The sequence below is a fragment of the Cetorhinus maximus genome, chromosome 2, assembly GCF_964194155.1.
Source record: "Cetorhinus maximus chromosome 2, sCetMax3.hap1.1, whole genome shotgun sequence".
Classification (NCBI taxonomy): domain Eukaryota; kingdom Metazoa; phylum Chordata; class Chondrichthyes; order Lamniformes; family Cetorhinidae; genus Cetorhinus; species Cetorhinus maximus.
In genome coordinates, this window is record NC_135880.1 from 133,663,863 (window position 1) to 133,688,370 (window position 24,508).

The 24,508-nt window shown below is 40.7% G+C and overlaps 1 protein-coding gene across 4 annotated transcripts in view; it reads right to left on the reverse strand.

Moving 5' to 3' along the window:
• dennd4c (DENN/MADD domain containing 4C) overlaps window positions 1-24,508 on the reverse strand; it is a 190,169-nt gene that overhangs the window by 17,005 nt on the left and 148,656 nt on the right. For 3 of the 4 annotated variants that reach the window (XM_078569631.1, XM_078569643.1, XM_078569637.1), the window contains 6 exons: window positions 18,933-20,095; window positions 15,382-15,550; window positions 4,867-4,976; window positions 3,263-3,438; window positions 2,573-2,743; window positions 1,527-1,707 (listed from right to left, as the gene is read on the reverse strand). In XM_078569631.1, coding sequence (XP_078425757.1) covers window positions 1,527-1,707; window positions 2,573-2,743; window positions 3,263-3,438; window positions 4,867-4,976; window positions 15,382-15,550; window positions 18,933-20,095 — 1,970 coding nt within the window. The remainder of the gene's footprint in view (window positions 1-1,526; window positions 1,708-2,572; window positions 2,744-3,262; window positions 3,439-4,866; window positions 4,977-15,381; window positions 15,551-18,932; window positions 20,096-24,508) is intronic. The other variant, XM_078569635.1, reaches the window with a different exon arrangement.

The following is a 24,508-nucleotide window of genomic DNA, read 5'->3' on the forward strand; positions in this document are numbered from 1 at the left end:
GGGGTGAGGAATTGTTAAAAATTAATACTGCTGTTAAGGCAAAGTGAATTTTTATCCGAACATAGCTCAAACTCTGGTACACAGCACTTCAGTTTTATTTAATTAATTAATTAATTTAGAAATGCTGGGCAATTACCAATACAAGCATTGTGGGACATAGATAACATTGGTAAGGTCATGTTATCTGTTGTCAATTGCTTAAATATGCGGTGGGCACTTCTTGGACCGAGTGGCTGGCTATACCACATATGATGGCATGAACAGTCAGTCAGTCACTTAGCGAAACCCTAGATTCACATGAAAGGCAGAGACACTTTTCTCAAGGATATTAATGAATTTTTTTCCCCTCCCAACTCTCAATTTCACAATTTTCCATGATGGATTTGCACAAAAGCTGCATTTTACATAGCACTTTTCACAAACACCAGACATCTCAAAGCACTTTGCAGATATGAAGTACTTTTTGAAAAGTAGTCATTTTTCTTATGTAGGAAATGCAGCAGCCAATATGCACTCTGCAAGCTCCCACAAAAAGCATTGTGATAACAGCCAGATAATCTGTTTGAAATGTTGATTGAGATGAATATTGGCAAGGACAGCAGTGATAATTCCCCTGCTCGTCTCTGAAATGTGCCATGGGCTCTTAACGCCACCTGAGCAAGAGGGTTAACGTCTCAACCAAAAAAGACAGCACCTCCAATAGTGCAGTGCTCCCTCCGTATTGCACTAGAGTGTCAGCCTTGATTTTTGTGGAGCCACATTCAACAAGATATTTTAACTTTAGCCAAGTCTTAGCCAATTATTTTAATTTTAACAATTATAATAGAAATAAAAAGAAAGTTCCAGCGCTTGAATGCCACACAATTGTACCAGCTGTCTCTCATTAAACAAATTCAGAAAGTTCAACTGGAGAGTACCTGAACTGTACAGATAGGAACAGGGAAACTAAAATGACAATTTAGAAATCAACCAGGTGATACTTATGCCAAAAAAACTAAATTGATTTTATACTGTACATAAAAAGCAGATAGTTTTAGAAAAGGGAAAAGGTCTGATTCAATTAACCCATTCGACTTTTGATGGTCTTAGCCCCATCTTCCTTCCTTCTCACCAGATCCTTCTATTCAATTTATTCAGAAACACTCGGCCTCCCTTGGTAACTTTATGTTTACTACTTTTGTATGTGAAATAGTTCAGCCTTAGCCTCAAATAATAAATCATGTCTCTTGAGCAACTTTGATCAGTGTGGACAAGTTGTCAATCAACTCAATCCATTTTCCAAGAAAATGATTTATATACAGGCATAATTAATTTGGTGGACTTAGCTTCCTACAAAAAGGAATTCAAGTTTCTATGGTTAGTCAAATGATCTCCTATCAACTATATCGTACATCTACTTAAATATTATTCAAAATGTAAATTATTTCAGAGCAAATTTGTGGTAGTACTAAATCCAAAAGTCACTTTTCCGGACAAGCTTTCCATTACATCAATTCATTTCACATCTGGCTGCATTAACCACTTACCACACTTTCCTGCAGGCTGTTTGGGAGGCTGGTTGTTGAAATACCATGTGTAGGCCGCTGAGACACATCCAAGTTTTGCAATGGACCACCTACACTGTAACTTCGGATCAAAGATGCTGTCCGTTTAGGAGGTTCATCATTTTCATTGTCTAGCAGTTCCTTGGCGTCGTTTGGGAAAGCACTAGTCCAAAAAAAGAGAGAAAAAAATGCCTTCCATGAAAGCGCAGTATCACAGAATAGTACAGCACAGGAAGTGATCATTTGGTCCTTGAGTCTATGCTGGCTCTTCCAAAAAAAAAAAATCCAATTAGTTGTCCTTCCTATTTCCCCGTATATCTGCAATTTATTTCCTCCCTCAAGTAATTATCCAATTTTCTTGTGAAAGCTACTACTGAACCTACTTCCATCACTCTCTCAGGCAGCGCATTCCAAATCCTAACTACTTGCCATAAAAACACTTAGCTGACAGATCCAGCCCTCCACACTACCTTTTACCTGCCATGTATTTCATTTGCATAGTGACTCAAAGTTTTCTTTAATATAAATAAGTTCTTATTTTGTTAAAGCTTTCCAAATACATTTTGCTCATCCTCCAAATCTTCCTATTCAATATACCATACATTTGTTGAGAGCAGAAGTAGAGCTCCTAAGCCTCTACAAATGCCTGTGCAAAACTGGTGACTAAGAAATGGGTGATAGTGGAAGTGAGGTACATTTAAAATTTCAAACTCTCAGTAGCATATAGTAATAGCACACAGGACACAGTAATAGGACAATAGCTTGTGCTTTCAACCTGTCCCCAAATGATAAAAAAAAACATGGGGAAGAAAGAATTAAAATCCAGCCAGTCTCTCTATGGGTTGCTCACATGCACTTATAAATCAATTTCAGGAGATATACTGGAACAAGTTTGTGAGAAAAGACAGTTGTTTTGAAATAGCATGCCGATCAGGAGAATAATACATTTGGTAAACAAAACATTATGGTTAGACAAAGAAACTAACAAGGAAAGAATGGAGGTCATTTATATAATACAGAAATATTACCGTTCATCTTCAGAATTGGACTCTTCTCGAGTTGTGGGAACTGGTGAATCTAAGTTTATCGGATTTGATGCTGCAGGAACACACACAGTTTTCTGCACAACACGGTCAGTTGCTGTGCTCACATTGTTGCTGTGCAAACTGTCGCCAGACACACTGGACTTCAAGAAAAAACTGAGAAAAACAGATGGTTATAGACTTCAATTCAGGTACTGATCACAAAAGTTCAGACAGAAATTTATGCAATTTTAAGACAAAAATAAATCTGCATAACTACCATTTCAAGATTAAGCAGTTTTATCTTAAGTCAATATTAATTTTGCTACAGCATGTTTCATACACTTAAATTGGGTAACAGGAAAGTCTAACAAGATTCATTAAGTAGAAAAATCTGTAATATTTCTCTTAACAAAAAGGAAAACAGTGGTATATCCATTGGGATCACAACTTTATCAATTTCTTCGACATAATTTCAGAACACCAAACCATAGCAATCTCCTGATACTAGCTGAGCAGGGAGGGAGAGTATACGAGTGGATGTCAGGACACCTCCACCAAGTCTCTCTGCCATCTCTTAACTGCTCCCTTTCCCAAAGGCTTGGAAATAAAATGTTATCCTTAAACATAAGAATAAGTAGCACCAAACTTCGAATTTTACAAACTAGAGTAAAAATAATACAAACAATTTAGTACCTTCCAGCATCCCGTAGGTCCTTAAACTCAACATTTAGAACTGGCAAAAAAGTATTTTTACAAAATGGACAAGTGGTGTTAAGATTTGAATCATCTGCACTCCAGCCAGACATAATCTCCTCATCATAAACTAAAGCTTCACAGACACGACACTGAGAACAGCTGGACATCAATACCTTTAGAGGGAAAAAGTGCAATAAAACAGATTAATCAAATATCTCCATCTATTAGATGATTTTCAGTCCAGCAAATGATAAATAAAACAAGGTGCTCCTCTAAATTGGCCATAATCAAAAAATTATGCAGTAACACAAAATATTATGAAATATGACATGACCAAGGGATACAACATTCAAACATCCCCATAGAAACAAAAAACTATTGCACTAACTTAAAACAACTAAAGCTAATGTTTTCACGCACCAAATACAGTCCACACTACCATACCTGGTTAGCAAGACAGGAATGACACTCAAAACCTTTGATAATTGTAAGTGGCTAGAGTTTTCCTATGCTCGAATTACTGCAAACACACTTGAAGTTACTGCCACATAAAATTACTCTTGGGTATAATTTCCACTGTGACATTCTTAGAAGTGCCACAGCAAAAAAATATGATAGCACTAAACTCAGCACTGATAAAGGCATCCACACACACACACACAAAAAAAAAATTAATCTGACAATCCAGGCTTGATGATGCCATTAACTGATGTTCATGGTGTATGGACTATGAACAATGTTCATGGGTATTCTGGATGTTACAAATAAAGGATCTCAGTATAAGGGCCAGAGTTTAAAAACAAGAACTTGATATTAAAGTTAAATAAATTTGAGTCGCATTGTTTTTTCTCTTCCTTTTACCTCACTGTGCCTGTCATCGGCAATCAAAAAAGTGCTTTCAAAGAAGCATGATATAACCATCAACAAGCATTCTCCAGACATAATTCGACACTCCTATTTTACTTTCTACTTAAGGAAAACGCCATTTTCTGCTCAGTGCTGAGCCGAGTGGAAATTGAACCTGTGTACCCATCTCTATGGTAGTTTTAAAAATTATTTTAGCACAGTAAGTTGAAGTCTGGAACATGATTTCACAAAGCTGTTGCTATATTCAAAAATTGGTCTGAGGCAATTAATAGACATTCACAGGTGTTTGAAAAATAAACTGGTAGCTGTTGCCAATGTGTCTACAGATTGCACAATATTTGCTCCCGCAACATGATTAGCAACCTATTATGCAGTAGGTCAGCTCCAAACACCTGATCAATCAACTCTAAAATCAAAGGCAACCTTTAGCATGGAGTTAACTTGATTCAATTAGTAGCAGTCTCCTTTTTGAGTAAGTGCTTGTGGGTTGAAGTACAAACCGAGACAGCAGAATCTAGGCTGAAACTTCAGTACAATACTGAAGGAATGCTACACTGCTACCTGCAGGCGCCATCTTTCAGATAGGACATTAAAACCAGGCACTATCTGCCTATTCAACTGGGAGCAAGTATGAGTTTCTGTGTAATATTTCAAGAATTGTCTTCAACCTTTTGGTTTATAGTTTTATAAATGATTCCTGCACCTTTTGCAAGCAGGAAGTATCATTTTCTTACCTCCATTGCACAATTCTGGAAAATACTTGATGTACTGGCACACTGGGAAGAGCCACGATCAGATTTCTCAGGGTCAATGTCCTTTCCTACTTTAGATGAATGTGCAGCACCTAGTTAAGTATAATATTAAGATACATGATAAAAAGTCATCATGAAAAATTTCACTTGTTAATAATTAGGGGAAAGGTAACTTTTAATTTCTTTTTCATTCATGAGATGTGAACGTCACTGGCTAGGCCAGTATTTATTGCCTATCCCTAATTGCCCTTGAGAAGGTGGTGGTGAGCTGCCTTCTTGAACCACTGCAGTCCATGTGGTGTAGATACACCCATAGTGTTGTTAGGGAGGAGTGCTGTTAGGGAGGAAGTTCCAGAATTTTGACCCAGCAACAGTGAAGGAACAGTGATATACTTCCAAGTAAGGATGGTGAGTGGCTTGGAGGGGAAATTCCAGATGGCGGTGTTTCCATGTATCTGTTGCCTTTGTCCTTCTTGATGGTAGTGGGTTTGGAAGGTGCTAAGGGGCCTTGGTGAGTTCCTGCAGTGCATCTTGCAGACGGAACACAGTGCTGCCACTGTGCGTCGGTGGTGGGGGTGCAAATGTTTGTGGATGGGGTGCCAATCAAGCAGGTTGCTTTGCTCTGGATGGTGTCAAGCTTCTTCAGTGTTGTTGGAGCTGCACTCATCCAGGCAAGTGGACAGTTTTCCATCACACTCCTGACTTGTGCCTTGTAGATAACGGACAGGCTTTGGGGAGTCAGGTGGTGAATTACTCACCGCAGGATCCCTAGCCTCCGACCTGTTCTTGTAGCCACAGTATTTATATGGCTAGTCCAGTTCAATGTTAACACCAAGGATTTTGTTAGTGGGAGATTCAGCGGTGGTAACACCACTGAATGTCAAGGGGCGATGGTTAGGTTCTGTCTTGTTGGGGATGGTCATTCCCAGTCACTTGTATGGCACAAATGTTAGTTGCCACTTGTCAGCCTAAGCCTGGATGTTGCCCAGGTCTTGCTGCATTTGCACATGGACTGCTTCAGTTTCTAAGTTGTCGCGAACTGTGCAATGTTCAGCACCATCAGCAAATAACTCCACTTCTGACCGTATGACGGAAGGCAGGTCATTGATGAAGCAGCTGGTTGGGCCTAGGACACTACCCTGATGAACTCCTGGAGTGATGCCCTGGAACTGAGATGACTGACCAGCAACCACAACCATCTTCCTTTGTGCTAGGTATGACTCCAACTAGTGGAGAGTTTTCCCCCTAATTCCCATTGACTCCAGTTTTGCTAGGGCTATAATACAAAGCTATCCCCATATCTGCAAAAGTATTTACATACATAAATGATTAGAGACTAGCTTGCATAGCAAGTTATAATGGCCCGAATTTCAGTCAGCAGCAAACCAATAGTGCTTGCTGCTGACCTCAAAGACAGCTCGCCTACAAAGGTGCAATGATCTGAGACATCTAATTCCTTTTAATCGAGGTCAGTTTGAATCTGTTATCAAGACAAGGGGGTCTTCAGGTGTCCTGCAACAGTAATGTCATCACATATGGTAAGCACACTGAAGTATTCTCAGACAGTAAATCAGCAAGTAAAATGCCAATGACATTGTTTAATTTAAATTTTACAGCGAACAAGGTAAATGACTGGGTCATACACAGGATTAAGGTAGAAACTTAAAATGTCAAATGTCAAAAATAATTTAAAATGCCTGGAGGAATGGGATGTCATGGAGGAGGATGATACGAGAAGGATGAAAGGAATAGGAAGGATATAGCATTAGAAGAATGGTGTGGGAAGGTTGGAATCTGGATTTAAAGAAGCACTGTTTCAATAAAGATAATTTCAATGCAAATTTAAATGTCTTGTGGGTCCCTGCTAGTTAGTTATTAAAGATTACAAGTATGGATGACAATCCTTACTCTGTGGTTCACAAGATCCTCAACCGTGTACATTTCCCTCATTTTGCCTCTCAGCCCTTTCATAGGAACATAGGACATGGAACACAGGACTTAAGAACAGGAGTAGGCCATAAGGCCCTTTGAGCCTGCTCTGCCATTCATTAAGATCTTGACTGATCTCGTTGTAGTCTCAACTCCACTTCCCCGCTTGCTCCCCATAACCCTGGACTCCCTTGTCTATTAAAATTCTGTCTAACTCAGCTTTGAATAAATTCAATGACCTAGCCTTCACTGCTCTCTTGGGAAGAGAATTACACATACTGACAGAGAAAAATTCTCATCTCACCCTTAAAAGGGAGACCTCTTATTCTTAAACTGTGTCCTCTAGTTCTAGTCTCCCCCAAGAGTGGAAACATCCTCGTGCAAATTACCCTCAGGGTCTTATATGTTTCAATAAGATCACCTCCCATTCTTCTAAACTCCAATGAGTATTGGCTCACCCTTTCATCCCAGGAATTAGTCGAGTGAACCTGCTCTCTACTGCTTCTAACACAATTATATCATTTTTCAAATAGGAAGATCAAAATTGTACACAGTATTCCAGATGTTGTCTCACCAATGCCCTCTACATATCCAGTAAAACTTGCCTATTTTTATATTCTATTCCCTTTGCAGTAAATAACATTCCATTTGCCTTACTAATCACTTGCTGCACCTGCATACTAACCTTTTGTGGCTCGTGTATCAGGACACCCAGATCCCTCTGTACCACTGAGTTCTGTAATCTCTCTCCATCTAAATAATACTGCTTTTCTATTCTTCCTGCCGAAGTGGAAAAGTTCACATTTTCCCACGTTATAATCCATCTGTCAAATTTTTGCCTGCTCAGTTAACCTGTCTATATCCCTTTGCAGACTCTCTACCTTTGCTTGACAATTTACTTTACTACTCAGCAAATTTAGCTACCATACATTTGGTCTCTTCACCCAAGTCACCGATGTAGATTGTAAATAATTGAGGTGCCAGTATTGATCTCTGTGGCACTTCACTAGTTACAGCTTGACAAGCCCAAAAAAGGCCCATTTATCCCTACTCTCTGCTTTCTGTTAGCTAACTAATCCTTTATCCATGCTAATATGTTAACACCCCAACCCCGATACCATGTGCTCTTATCTTGTCTCTCTAACAAGATTTTATATTGGTCATATTTTATATTGGGTTATCTTTTGAGGAAAGGTTGGATAGGCTAGTTTAGAAGAGTAAGAGGTGACTTGACTGAAACATAAAAGATCCTGAAGGGTCTTGACAGGGTGGATGTGGAAAGGACGTTTCCTCTTGTGGGAGAATCTAGAACCAGGGGGTCACTGTTTAAAAATAAGGAGCCGCCCATTTAAAATGGAGCCGAGGCAAAATTCTCTCTGGAGCTCTTTTCCTGAAAAGGCGGTGAAGCAGAGTTGTTGAATATTTTTAAGGCAGAGGTAGATAGATTCTTGGTAAGCAAGGGGGTGATAGGTTATCAGGGGTAGGTAGGAAGCAGATTTAAGACTTCTATCAGATCAGCCAAGATGCCATGATCTTATTAAATTGCAGAGCAGGCTCGAGGAGCCAAATGGCCGAATGGCCTACTCCTGCTCCTTGTTCGTATGTTATATATAACCTTTGACGTGGCACCTTATCAAAGGCCATTTGAAATCCAAATATATCACATCTACAGGTTGCTCTTTATAGACCTTGTCTGTTACTTCCTCAAAGACCTGTAATAAATTAGTTAAACACTATTTCCCTTTCATAGTGTCATGTTTACTCTGCCTCATCACATTATAATTTTCTAAGTATCCTGTTATAACCTCCTTAATAATGGATTCTAGCAATTTCCCTATGATAGATTTTAAGCTAACCGTCCTGCTTTCACTGTCTCCCCCACTTTCTTAAATAAACGTGTCACTTGAGCTATTTTCCAATCCACCAGACTCTGTTCCAGAGTCTAAAGAATTTTGGAACATTACAACCAATAACTCCACTATCTCTGCAGCCATTTCTTTTAAGACCTGAGGATGCAGGCCATCTGGTCCTGGCGACTTCTCAACTTTTAGGTCTAATAGTTTTTCCAGCAACTTTTCCCTAGTGATGGCGACTGCTTTAAGTTTCTCCCTCCCATTCATCTTTTGATTTTCAAGTATCTTCGGGAAGTGACCAGGTAACTTTCCCCCTCCCTGATGCATTACAGTGTCTGCAGCTCAGCCTCCAGCACAATGACTCTGGGCCAAAAGCTCCTCAAGCCACTGACACTACAGATGTTTGCGCTCGGGATCACACTGGCATGCAGGAACTCCCACATTCTAGTCGCTATTTATTACCTGCCCTGCCATCTTTATTATCTTGTAATTAGTTCATTATTTTCGTTATTTTTAAATAATAAACCCTACTATTCTACTGCTGCTCATAAACCTAATACTCAAAACCTCACAATTAAATTATCCAAATTTAAGATGATAAATGAGCAAAAATACTCACCAACTCTTCGTTACTTTCCGCTTCCCTCACTGCATCAAATTCCCAAGTTCACACTCTGGCTGCACTCAGTGATGAGCTGCTGTCTTTGTGCTTGCTTACTCTTTCCTTCCCTTCCAGAAGGAAATTAAGGTCCCTTGTCGACACATTTCACCCCACGAGCTCTCACATTTGACAGACCATCTGTGGTCATTTCTTTCCCTTCAGCATGACACTACCAAACATATCTTCCCCCTTCATTTCAGCATTCCAAAGAATTGGTCCCTCAGCAATACCTTAACCTACTCCTCTTTCAATTCCTGTACCCACATCCCATTCCACAGCAATTTTCCTTCTCAGCACACAAGATGCACCAACTACCCTCATGTCCCCTCCCTTTTCACTGTTCCAGGACCCCAAACACTATTTTCAGGTGAAACAGCAATTTACTTATACTTCTTTCAATTTAACAAACAGTATTCACTGCTCACGATGCAGTCTCCCCTACATTAGGGAAATCAAATGCAGATTGGGTGAATGCTTCATGCAACACCTCCATTTAGTCTGCAAACCGTGACCAAGATTCTAGCCGCCTGTCCTTTTAACTCGCCATCCTACTCTGAAATCTGTTCTTGGGCTGCGACATTGTTCCAAAGCATCAAGGATCAGTGCCCGATCTTTCAATTAGGCACTTCTGGGTCTTCTGGACAAATACAATAATTTCAGGTCATAATTCTTATAGTAGCTGTTGGTGACGATTCTGCTATTTTCTATTCACACCTCCTCTGGGCTCATCTTTTGTTTCACTGTCTGACCCATTACCACCCCCCTTCAACCTTGCACCACTATCCTTTTGTCATTTAATCTCTACTGCCTTTTAATCTACCATAGTCTTTCCCCAGTCACCTTTTTCTGCCACTGTACTTGCTGAAGACCTGTTACATCTCTAACTCTTACTAGTCAGGTGAAAGGTCGTCATTCTGAACCATTAATTTTGTTTGTTTCCCCAAAGACACAGCCTGATCTTTAATAACATATTTGGATTTCAAAAAGGTATTCCATAAGGCGTCACATAAAAGGTAGCAGCTCATGGTATTGGGCTAATATCTTAGCATGGATAGAGGATTGGCTAACCAACAGGAAACAGCAGGATATATGGGTGATTTTCAAGTTGGCTGCCACAGGGCTCAGTGCTGGCATCTGAACTACTTTTAGCACATTAATGGCTTGGATGAAGGGGCAGAGTGTATTGCAGCCAAACTTATTGGCAATACAAAGATAGATGGCAAAGGCTGAGAAGCATTCTGGGAGAAGTCAGCGCAGTCACCGCAACTCAGAAGGGGATCGAGGAGGACCCACTCTCAAAGAACGGAATAGCCCTAAACATTACATTGTAGTGTTTCCATCCCCCCACCTCCTCCTCAAACCAAAAAAGAGGGGCAGTACCTTCAGGAGTGCACCAGATCTATAAGGGACACTCTTCTGAAAGTGGATTTGAAAAAAAGCAGCTGATTGGTGAGTAAATCCTGGTGAGCTTTTTTTCAATCTATTAAAGTAATTCATTGCTTAATACTGAGGTAGGAGCTAAAAATAAAAGTATAGAGTAGTACTGTACAAGTATAATTAGTCAAGAAACAAGGCCCCGAGCTAGCGTATTTTTTAAGGGAGTAACTAGCTTAATCGAGAGGGACGTCATGGCAGGAGAACTCAGACCCATGAAATGCTCCTCCTGCAGGATGTGGGAAATGAGAGACTCTTCCAGGGTCCCTGGTGAATATGTGTGCGGAAGGTGTGTCCAAATGCAGCTTCTAGCAAACCGGATTTCGGAGCTGGAGCTGCGGATGGACTCATTGTGGAGCATCCGCGATGCTGAGCAAGTCGTGGGTAGCACGTTTAGCAAGGTGGTCACACCGCAGGTGAAGATTACACAGGCATAAAGGGAATGGGTGACCATCAGGAACAGTAAAAGACTCAGGAGGTAGTGCAGGAGTCCCCTGTGGTCATCCCTCTCTCTAACAGATATATTGCTTTGGATACTGTTGGGGGGGTGGCCTCTCAGGGGAAAGCAACAGCCAAGTTCACAGCACTGTGGGTGGCTCTGCTGCTCAGAGGGGCAGGAGGAAAACAAGTGGCAGAGCAATAGTGATAGGGGATTCAATAGTTAGGGGCACAGACAGACGCTTCTGTAGCCGCAAACGTGAATCAACGATGGTATGTTGCCTCCCTGGTGCCAGGGTCCAGGATGTCACGGAGCGGCTGCAGGACATTCTGGGAAGGGAAGCTAAACAGCCAGTGGTCGCGGTACACATTGGTACCAACGACATAGTTTAAACTAAAGGATGATGACCTGCAAGCTCAGTAGAGGAAGTTAGGAGATAAATTAAAATGCAGGACCTCAAATGTAGTAATCTCAGGATTACTCCCAGTTCCATGTGCAAGATCAGGAATAAAAGGATAGACCAAATGAACACGTGGCTGGATGGTGTAGCCGGGAGGGATTCAGATTCTTGAAGCACTGGAACCGGTTCTGGAGAAGGTGGGACCTGTACAAAACGGATGGGCTGCACCCAGACAGAGCTGGGACCAGTGTCCTTGCGGGGGCTTTTGCTAGTTCTGTTGGGGAGTATTTAAACTAGTGTGGCAGGGGGATGGGATCCCAGGAGTAGGATCAGATAGGTCAGATTCAGATCAGAAAAATGGAGGTAGAACATTAGCTAGGGACGTTGTGATAGATATGGAGTCACTGGAGAAGCAAAGGGAAATTGATGGGGTTAAACTGTTTATACTTCAATGCAAGGAGTATTACAAACAAGGTAGATGAGTTAAGGGCACAGGTAGACATGGCAGCAGGATGTCATTGCTATAACAGAGACCTGGCTAAAGGAGGGACAAAACTGGCAGCTTAATATCCCTGGTTATAGAGTCATCAGACACAGAGGAGAGAAAAAAGGAGGGGGGTAGAACTAATGGTTAAAGAATCAATTCTAGTTGTGAGAAGGGATGATATACTAAATGGGTCAACAAACGAGGCTTTATGGATTGAGCTTAGAAATAAAAAAGGGGCAGTCACACTACTGGGAGTATACTAAAGACACCCAGATAGTGAAAGGGAGATAGAAGAACAAATATGTAGGCAAATTTCTGCTTGTAAGAACAAGAGGGCAATAATAGTAGGAGACTTCAACTACCCTATACCAACTGGGATTCAAACAATATAAGGAGCACTGAGGGAGAAAAATTCATGCAGTGTGTCCAGGGAAGTTTTTTCAACCAATTAGTGACAAACCCAACGAGAAGAGATGTAATTCTAGACCTAGTCTTGGGGAACGAAGAAAGGCAAGTGGATGAAGTGACAGTTGGCGACCATATCAGCGACAGTGATCACAATTCAGTTAGATTTAGCATTACCATGGTAAAGGACAGAGATAAGGCAGGAGTAAAAGTCTTGAACTGGGGGAAGGCAAAGTTTGCAGAAATGAGAAGGTACTTGGCTGAGGTGGACTGGACAGCACTGCTGGAGGATAAAACAGTGGAAAGCCAGTGGGAAGCACTAAAAAGCGAGATCCTAATTGAACGAAGTAGACATGTCCCCTACAAAAATAAGAGTGGTACTGCCAAATCTAGACCCCCCTGGTTGTCTAGAGGAATACTGGGGAAGATCAAACAGAAAAAGAAAGCATACGATAGGCACAAAGAACTAAGGACTGCAGATAGCCTAGGCAAATATAGGAAGTGCAGGGATGAAGTAAAAAAGGAAATAAGGAAATCAAAGAGAGGGCATGAAAAAACATTAGCAAGTAAAGTTAAAAATAGACCAAAATGTTGTACCAATATATTAATGCTAAAAGGTTAGTTAAGGAAAAAGTGGGACCTATCAGAGATGAAGATGGAAACTTGTGTAGATGCAGAGGCTGCGGGAAGGGTTTTGAATGAATATTTTGTCTCAGTTTACACAAAGGAAAGGGAGGACGTAGATATAGTAGTCCAGGAGGAACACTGCGAGATATTGGATGGGATAGTCATAAAGAGAGAGGAAGTACTCGAAGGGTTGAAATCCTTGAAAGTTGATAAGTCACCAGGGCCAGATGGATTGTTTCCGAGGCTGCTGAAGGAAGTCAGGGAGGAGATAGCAGACGCTCCGAGGATGATTTTCCAATCTTCACTAGATACAGGGGAGGTACTGGAGGACTGGAGAAATGCAAATGCAGTTCCATTGTTTAAAAAGGGATCAAAGGAAATGCCAACCAACTATAGGCCAGTTAGTCTTACATCGGTGGTGAGAAAATTAGCAGAATCAATCCTGAGAGGTAGGTTTAACTGTCAGGTGGAAAGGCATGGACTAGTCAGGGATGGTCAGCATGGATTTGTTAAAGAAAGGTCTTGCCACATAAATTTGATTGATTTCTTTGAGGAAGTGACAAGAAGGGCTGACGAAGGTAGCGCAGTGGATGTTGTGTACATGGATTTTAGCAAGGCATTTGACAAGGTCCCACATGGCAGATTGGTCAGGAAAGTAAAAGCCCATGGGATTCAGGGTAACTTGGCAAACTGGATAAAAGGTTGGCTTTGTAACAGGAAACAAAGGATAATGGTCGATGGATGACCTTGTGAATGGAAAGTTGTCTCAAGTGGTATTCCACAGGGATCGGTGTTGGGACCCTTGCTGTTTGTGTTATATATTAATGATTTGGACATGAATGTGGGGGAACATGATTGGGAAATTTGCAGATAACATAAAGATTGGCCGAGGAGTGGATAGTGTAAAGGATAGCCATAATCTCCAAAATGATATAGATGGGTTGATGGAGTGGGCGGTAAAGTGGCAGATGGATTTTAACAGAGAAAAGTGTGAGGTCATACATTTAGGGAGTCAAACATTTACAGGGATTACACAATAAATGGCAATATACTAAGAGGGGTAGATGAAGTGAGAGATCTTGGCGTACTAGTACACAGGTCCCTGAAGGTAGCAGTTCAAGTAGACAAGTTTGTAAAGAAGGCATATGGAATGCTCTCCTTCATTGGCAGAGGTATAGGATATAAAAGTAAGGATATAATGTTGGAATTGTATAAAACACTGGTGAGGCCACAACTGGAGTGTTGTGTGCAGTTCTGGACACCACATTACAAGAAGGATGTAAATGCTCTGGCGAGTGTGCAGAGGAGGTTTACAAGAATGTTGCCAGGATTAGAAAAGTGTAGCTACGGGGAGAGACTAGATAGGTTGGGGTTATTTTCCTTAGAACAAAGAAAGCTGAGAGGCGACTTGATTGAGGTGTACAAAATTATGAGGGGAATAGATAGAGTGGACAGGATAAAATTGCTCCCCTTGGTGGAGAATTCTGGAACCAGGGGACATAGATTCAAGATAAGTGGCAGAAGGTGTAGGGGGGGGACATGAGGAAGAACTTTTTTTACGCAGTGGGTAGTGGGCGTCTGGAATTCGCTGCCCAAGTTGGATGTAGAGGCAGAAACTCTAAACTCTTTTAAAAAGTACCTGGACCTGCACCTTAAGTGCTGTCAGCTGCACGGCTATGGGCCGGGTGCAGGAAGGTGGAATTAGAAAGGGCACCTGGGTGTCCTCGGACTGACATGGACAAGATGGGCCGAATGGCCTCCCTCTGTGCTGTAACTTTTCTATGGTTCTAAAGCAAGTTATGAGGATACAAAGAGTCTGTAAAGGGATATAGATAGGTTAAGTGAGTGGGCGAAAATTTGGCAGATGAAGTATAACGTTAGAAAACACGAACTTATCCACTTTGGTGGGATGAACAGAAAAATAAGTTGTTTAAATGGAGAGATGGTACTGAATGGTACAGTACAAAAGGGACTTGGGTCTCCTTGCACATAAAACCCAAAAGGTTAGCATGTAGGTACAGAAAGTAATTAGGAAGGCAAACACCTCCTTGCAACAAAGGCTTGCTTCAACTGAAATAAAAACAAATTTGCTGGAAAAACTCAGCAGGTCTGGCAGCATTTGTGGAGAGAAAAACAGTGAACATTTTGAGTGCAATATGACTATTTTGGAACTCTTGAGTTTGAGAAAGCATTAATTTCTGTATTTAAAATGCAAATATAACAACATTGTTAGTTTTAACTAGCGAGTCAGAGGGTGTTTACCAGTATCACTGCTGCTGCTGCTGCCACCACCAAGGCTCGTGCTGCTTTGATGCAGGCCATTTGTTGCCACTGTTGTAGGCAGGCCCATTCTCTCAGTTGGGCTGCCACTACAGCTATAATCCTGAATACCAGGAGGAAAGTTGAATCTTGAATTATCAAGATGTTCATCCTTAACAATGAAGGAAACAATTAATTCAATTTTTCAGAAGTAACCAGTTAAATAGTCATTCATTTCAAAAAGAAAATACTAAACAATGACACAAGGATACACAGAACAAACAAGTGCTGTATTACAGTTAATAATGGGCATTAGAACTAGTGATAGTATTGCTTTAAGTATTCATTATCCAAGAGAACAGTTAGATGACAGTTTGCATCTTTGACTTAGTCAACTTTTGACATAGACCACAGTACAAGGAATGGCAAATGGAGACTTTATGCTTCACTACACAGTAGAACAAAAACAATTGCCAGAACTATTGCCCAGTAGGAAATGGTGCAGGTCACTAATCTTATTCTCAGCCAGCCCAAATAGACCCCCATAGAAAGTAAATTTTAACCATTGTTTTCTATTCTGCACTTCTAAGTAAATATATATTTGAAATGTATAATTTCATTAGAAACAAACAACTGCAGTTGGCTAGACCAGATTCAAAACAAAATATTTTAGTACTATAGCAATATTTGCACAAGGGCCTTTCAGCCTGTTACATCTGTGCTGACTTCCTGCTGGAGCAATACACAAACTAATCTCATGGTTCTTTTCTCTCCCAGTAGACCTGTAATGACTTCTAATTATAAAAGCAGTAGTTACAACTACCAACATGGCTGACTGCCCTCTTTGCAAGTCATCACACCCTGGCCCATGGTCTCTTTTCTGTAGTTCACTTCCATGCAACTGCCTACCTATCCAACAAAACAATGGATCTACACCAGCACTAATTCAGTTCTTTGCTAAAAAGATTTGTCTCTTCAATTACGCCATTTACGAGATAATTAATAACCAGTATGCCCAACTCAACCCAAAACAAAGTCTCAAACACCATATTTTGGCCACCACCAAAACTGTTACTTCTACAACACTGTCTGCCTCCTTCCACCACAGTGGCTGCAGTCTTAATCCACACTTCTGTTACCTCCAGACTTAATTTGAAGATCTCGTCAGTTTCCCAACCTCCAACACCAACTCAACCAAAATTCCATGATGCACGTCCCGCCCTATGTGATTATTCCAATTCTTGCTGACTCATATTTGCTCCCTATTCAATACATCTAATTTAAAATCCCCCATCCCATTCAAGATGGAAATGAGAAATTATTTCTCAGGGGGTTGAGAGTCTGTGGAACTCTTCCCTGGAAAGCGGTAGAGGCAACGTCATTGAATATTTTTAAGACAGAGGGAGATTGATTCCCTTGTTAGTCAAAAATATCTAGGGGTACCAAGCGCAGGCAGGAAAGTAGTTGCTCTTTGGTTGAGCAATAATAAACTTGCTTCATATAATATGGAGGAATGTCCCAAAGCATTTCAGAGGAGTAAAATAACAGTATAATTTAGACAGTTAAGAGTATCTAAATTGTGGTTAATTAGCTGGGTTTTGAGAAGGCATTTAAAGGAAGAAAGTGAAGTTCATGGTGATAACGGTCTAAATAGCTGAATGCTGTTGTTATTTCTGATGAAGTGAGGAAAAGGGAAGATGCAGAGTTGGAGGAATAAGGAGACTGGGGTATAATAAATGGAGAGGGTCACAAAAGTAGGGTGAGGAAAGGTCATGATGAATTTGGAAGATGGAATATATGAGCATATGAATTAGGAGCTGGAGTAGGCCATTTGGCCCCTCGAGCCGATCTGCCATTCAATAAGATCATGGCTGATCGGTTTGTGTTTCAAATTCTACATTCCCATCTATTTCCCTATCTTAACTTGCATTAAGTCCCACTCCCTGATCACCCCTGTGCTCGCTGACCTAAGCTGGCTCCCAGTCAAGCAAAGCCTTGATTTTAAAATTCTCATCCCTATTTTCAAAACTCTCCATGGCCACACCCATCCTGATTTCCAATCTTCTCCAGCCCCACAACTGAGATTTGTGCTCCTCTAATTCTGGCTTCTTGAACATCCTCGATTTTAATCGCTCTGACTGGTGGCTGTGCCTTCAGCTGCCTAGGCTCCAGGCTCTGAAATACCTTCGCCTTTCGGTCCTTCTACCTCACTTTCCTCCTTAAAGACACTCTTTAAAGCCTACCTCTTTGTCCAGGATCAATGTCATATTTTGTTTTATAATGTTCCTGAGAAGCACCTTAGGAGGTTTTATTACGTTAAAGGTGGTACACAAATATAAGTTGTTGCTGATATGGGCTAAAGGCAGCTATGTGGACTTAGGACAGAGATCTGCCATGACCTAATTTTTAAAAATTCTTTCACGGGGTGTGGGCATTGCTGGCTCGGCCCACATCTATTGCCCATCCCTAACTGCCCTCAAGGAGGTGTTGGTGAGCTGCCTTATTGAACCAGGCCATGTGGTATATGCACACCCAAAGGAAATTAAGAGGAGTATCTGACTCGAGGGGCTAAATGACCTATATATTTATGTTCAGGCTATACACTTCTACTTGGTTCTATAATCTGGTTCAGAAGGAAGCTGATTATAAAGGCAGCTATAAATACTCTGGACCATAGGATTGGCAATGCTTATAGCAGGAAATGTCAACAGAACCCTCAATTGTTTTTGCCTCTCATTTCTGTATCAGCCAATGTCACACCCAACCATGCATCGCACAGATCATTGATATAAATCATGATAAGCAATTGTATCTTCTTTGCCATTAGACAGCAACCAGAAAGTAATCAAACTGCCCAAAGGCACCGCACTACTGAATTGCCCAAAAAAACCTTGGGAGTAGCCTCTGACCATCCATCAGCATCCATCTTAATTTGACATAATTGTCAAATAAAAAGCCAAAAAATTAGTTTGGATAGCTTCCCTTCCCACCAATTAGGCTCCAGGCAGCCATCCACACTTTGTTGATACAACTGCACATCTGCTGCACATCATCCAACTGCAAGCAATGACAGGAGATCAACTAAATGTATGTGTTTTTATAACAGATCTTATACAATATATTCAAAAATTTGAAAGGTGAGATGTTACAATCTGCACAGAGGGGCTCCGATATGCAGATGAGGGTTAAATGTAGTGACCGATTGTACAAAATTCACATACATGTAATAAAAATGTGTACGTTTGTACCCACAACAGTTGCCCTTGATAAAATGCAACAATATCATTTTTGTCCTGCATGTTAGGTTAATCATCATTCAGCATAAAGATGAAGAATCTTTTAGGTATACCAAGTTCTCCTCAATAAAATAAATTACAAAACTTCACAATACCACTTAAACACTGATTTTTCAACTTGCTGTTAGATTAGATTCACATTCATAAGCCTGGTCACAATTCTCAACAATAGTGCCAACTGACTTATTAAATAACCTTCCACTCCTATCACTTTCTCAAAGCAAATTCATTATGCAGTGAGCATAGATGATGTCTAACCTCATCGTCAGAGTAGGAGTATGCTGATGCCACAGCTCCCCACATCTTGCTGGCAACATTTGCTGCTTGTTTCATGCCTGACTTAAGAACATCCATCTTGGGTCCAGAAAGTAGATTGTCAAATTTAAATCCTGAAATTGATGTAACAATAGACCCTAAGGAGCCATGCTGGGTGTTCCGAACTAAGGCAGTTAGTGAAGCTGAACGCATTTTCTGCAAAACAGGCTTTTGCATTTTTGGCTGGCCAGCAAATGTTTTTGACCTCGACACAGATTTAGATGTTGTTTGTACATCTTCTGGTGGAACAGGGCTAGATGGGAGACTTGACCTCCTTTCTGGAGCATGGCAATGTGTGCCATCACTGTCATCTGATGGCTTCTCTTCATTTTCAGTCTTGTGCAGTTCCATACTGGCTGATTTGCTCCCCAGGGGGCTTTTAAGATTCATATACATTTCAATTTCATCAGCAAGTTTTCGAGACACAACTGGTGGTACATTCTTCTCCTCAACTTTGGAAGGGATTTTTTTAGCAGTTTCTGAGGCCAACAATGATAATGGGTCAAAACCTATCTTAACATCTTCTCTTTCTACAGGCTTAACTACAGGGTGCACACTAGTCCTGTTCTGCATGGGATCTTCAACTTGACTTTGTTCATCAATTGGAACAGTTTCTGGTTCAACCTGTAGGTCATCTATTACAAACACTGAATTTTTGGATATCACGGTAGTTTCATTATCAAGGTGATTATCTGATGTTTCCATTGTGGAAGAGTCTCTGTTCTCTGAAACACCCATGTATTTATCAAAGATAGATCTACTGTCATCACATTGACACTCTCCTCTTTGATTGGCTGAGTGATCCAAAATCAAAGAGCTCTTCATCTTTGATAGCTCTTTGGCATTGCATAGAACAGCAGCCAGGATCTTGGCATCAGCACCCATCGTCTCAGCTATCTCATTCGGATCAGTTTCAAGGTTTCCCTTTTGAAGTAACATGTTAGATCGTGTATCAGCACTGAAACTGCAGCTCCTTTCTGCCCAGAACTTCTGCCGCTGCTGGCTTTTCTCGTTGTTTTTCCTGTGTGCTTGAGTACTAGGGTCACCAACTCCATCATTGTGTTGATAATGGGCATTATTTACCAGCAGTAAGCTAGCCAAATTACCTAGAATTGAAAAGATAGTGAAAGATTAATATTGACAAGTCGTACAATCCACTATTCCCTTATTTCAATAAATGAACAGCTGTGCCTTAGAACTAAATAACAGTAGAAGCGTGAGGAATCTTTACTCCAATTAAAAGGTAAGCCTCAAATATAATGTGTGAAGTGGCTAGCCTTAGTCAGAACAAGTACTGTAGCCGATATACAAACTAGTACAATAATCAAGGGTGCAGTGTGTCTGGAGTACGTAGTAAATAGTTCGCATCACATCAATACAAGTTAACACAATTCTTCACGGCAAATAATCAGACCTCAGCCACACATTCAAGGGAAGTAAATGTAAGGAGGGTTGAGGGAAGAAAAAGCAGATAGAAAATCACCTTAAGCTAGTCTTATGTCTTAGGTTCAAGAGCATTCCCGGCAGAAGACCAGGAGAAAATTGAGAGAATTATAGGGAGGAAGAGGACACAAGCAAACCAAAAAAGAAAATCACAAATGAATCATTTTCGACTACATTTGAAGCAAATTTGGAAGATGGCATCTGAAAAGCAATAACCAACACTCAAGAAATGGCTAAAACAATTGGCACAGGAGCAGCACTCTTGCCTCAGAGTTGAAAGGTCGCAAGTTCAAATTGCACTCGAGACCGGAGCACAAAATCTAGGCTGACACTTCGGTGCAGTACTAAGGGGGCACTATATTGTTGTAGGTGTTAGCTTTTGGATGAGGCCATATCTTTCCATTCCAGGTAGACATAACATATCCCATGATAAAAGCAAAAGTTCTGTTGAAGAGTCATATGGACTCGAAACGTTAACTGTGTTCCTCTCCGCAGATGCTGTCAGACCTGCTGAGTTTTTCCAGGTATTTTTATTTTTGTATAAAATATCCCATTGTAGTTTTCTAAAAATAGGAGTGTTTTCTTCCTGTGTCTCGGGCAATATGTATCTTTAAAAAAATAGAAAAAGAGATAGCAAAACAGATAACAATGTGTTGATGACTGCAGTGCGCAAATTAGCTGTCACCTTTCCCAAGGGCTCAACAGTAACCCAACTTCAAAAATAACTTCATGGGCTTTGGGGTGCCCTGATATTTTGAAAGTCATTATGTAAATGCACACATTTTTCCAGATGTCAAATTATTACAGTATAATTGCCATTCTTGCCCCCACCCATTCCTATTAGCTACCAGTTAACAAATTACAGGATTCAGCTTCCATACCCTTATTCATTTTTACATTCTGTAATTATATTTTCTTGCGAATTTGATCAGTTGAGTCTGAAATATGAGCTTGTAGAACAGGGATTCTTGTGAACCGCAAAAGGTTCCTGCTGAGATTTCCTCAGAAATGTTACACATACTAAAAACCTTAAAAACAGAGACATTTAATTGCTCAGTGGAAATGGTATTTGCTACCCTTTAGATATGAAATCCCAAAGTAAAAAGATTACTTTCCATATTTTTATTTCAACAGATAGACACAAGAGGAGTTCTCTAATTATTACAAGAGCTTAGCATTTGAAGTTCAATAGGCTTTCAGTGACGACAGAAATGAAGGACAAAGGTATCCTGTGCATTGTCTATCAGTAGGTTATGCTTTCATTGCACTTGCTGCACAGAAGGTGGCAAAAACTTACAACAACTTTTTGCAGTGCTGTTGCAATCTTACACTGACTTTAAGCATTCATTCAGAGGGAGCTGTAAGAATTGCAATGAAACTCCAGTAGAAATAACAATTATCAAAATAAAACCTTCAGGAAAAGGAACAAACTTGCTTTTATATTATAGCATCTTTCACACCCTTAGGATGCCCAAAGCAATTAATAACCAATTAAATATTTTCTGGCATATATTTACTGTTGTTACAAATGGAAACATGGTAACTGATTGGCACAGTGAGGTCGAAAACAGGGATGAGACAAGTGAAGAGGGCACACACTGGAGCGCATATTTCCACCACACTGTTAGCTCAACTTTTTTTTTACAATTATGCAGCTCTTCTTTTCCCTGCCTGATGCTCTGCAACTACAAAACTGAAAAAAAGGCATCTTACTAAGAGTTTTCATCTCACTGAGGAAGCTTCAGGCCAATCCACAGCCAAAAATTGTTCTGAAATCTCTGCTCACATTTTTACAGCTGTGACAAATTCGACCACAACAGCGGAGACAATCCACAACATCCTAAATAAAACAACCCACAGCATTTAAAACAGTCATCCCATCTCCCAAAGATCCTTAAAAAAATTCCAGGAACTGGATATGTATCTGCACCTTCGCCAAAAACTCAGTTTTTCCTTAGGGTCCATCCTTTGTGCTAAGTTCAGTCAAAATCTGTTCTTTAGTTTTTGAGATATTGTTTACAAACAAACAGACTTGCATTACCTCCACTCACCTTCAATGGCGGAGGTGATAAAAGACAAGATTGTGTGTCTTAGCGATGTTGGCGGAGGGATAAATATAGGCCAGAACATCACGTGAACTCTCCTGGTCATTCAATAATGCCACAAAATTCTCATTTATTCTAATACCTCATTAAGAGGACCTTCAAAGTATCAGCATAATTTATATGCTCAAATCTTGAGTGTGGCTTGAACCCAAGACCTGACTCGTAATTCTGAATTCAATCCTTGTGCTAAGGGTGGCAGTAATAGGAAAAAAAACTCAACCTAAAACAGGTAGATTTACAAAGATTTACAAAGTCACAATGCTATTTTTAGAAGTCAATACATGAACATGGGACTTGCACTGTGCCACATGAAGCAACAGTAACCATGACTTAAACTGGGGACATAAATCAGGTGTGCCGGTAAACGACAGGAATCATAGAAAGTTTACGGCACACAGAGGCCACTTGGCCCATTGTGTCTGCACCAGCCAAAAAGTGAGCCACCAGCCCAACCCCACTTTCCAGCATTTGGTCTGCAGCCCTGCAGGTTACAGCACTTGAGGTGCATATCCAGGCACCTTGGAAATTAAAAGAGGGTTTCTGCCTGCACTACCCTTTCAGGCAATGAGTTCCAGACACCCAGAATCCTCTGGGTAAAAAAAAGTTCTAATCTCCCCTCTAATCTTTCTAGCAATCACTTTAAATCCATGCCCCCTAGTCATTAATCTCTTTGCAAATGTACATAGGCTCTTCCCATCCATTCTACCCAGGCCCCACATCATTTTGTGCATCTCCCCTCAGCCTCCTCTTTTGCAAGGAGAAAACCCCAGCCTATCCAATCTTTCCTCATAACTCCAAGTTTCCAGTCTTGGCAACATCCTTGTAAATCTCCTCCTGCGATGGTGGGATCCTGAGATCTCAGAACACCATCCTGAGATGGTGAACCATCCTGATTTTGGCAGCATGCTACAATCAGTTTCTCGTCTAAATATGGCAACTGGTCAGCCATACATCTCCAGAATTAGGGGGCACAGTTTCAAAAGGCAGCCTCTCCCATTTAGGATGGGGATAAGGAGGAATTTCTTCTCTTGGAGGGTCATCAATCTTTGGAATTCTCTACCCTGGAGAGCAGTGGAAGCTGGGTCAGTAAATATATTCAAGGCTGAGTTAGACTGAGTTTTGATCTACACGAGAATCAAGGGTTATGGGGGTGGTGCGGCGGGCAGAAAAGCAGCGTTGAGGGCACAATCAGGTCAGCCATTATCTTATTACATGGTGAAGCAGATTCAAGGGGCAAACTGGCCTACTCTTACTCCTAATTCTATATTCTGTGGCAAAGCAACGTATGCTCCAATGAGCTGTTTAAGGAAATTTTTCATAACTTCATTTTTCATTCTTGAGAACTTCAGTTTAGGGACCTATCTCCCAAGCAGGAGAAATAGTTCTCTTTATCACATCAAAACCCTACATATCTCAAATCTCAAACTTTCACTGCTCCAGTGGAAATAATTAAAAAATCTCTCAAGTTTCTTCTTATAAGTATCATCCTGAATTAACTGGTCTCAGCTAATGGGGACTCTAAACGGCCACAGTACTTGAATTTAGGAAAGGGAGAAATTAACAATTTATACAGTGAAGGCCTAAATTGGGGAATTGGGAGAGCACAGGGTTAGGACTAGTAAGGATGTCAATCACAGTTCAATAGCTGACAACTCAATGTGATAACTCATGTGACTTCCACCCACAGGTCATATTCCAGTAAGGAAGTCAGTGCTGTGAGAAGGCAACAAAAATGACCATGGGTTAAGTAGATGCAACCTTGCACTGGAGTTTCAAGTACAATTGGGTACAGAATCCACACTATTTTTTCAAGACATTAACCATATTAACCAGCTGGGGAAAAATTGAATTTTATGAACTTTTAATTGATGGAGGACAAAAGTTCACATTTTATATTTAAATTGATTCACGGCATAGTATTTTTTTCTTTGGGAAAAAAAGTTATACTGTTAAAGGGGAGTTGCTTAGTTA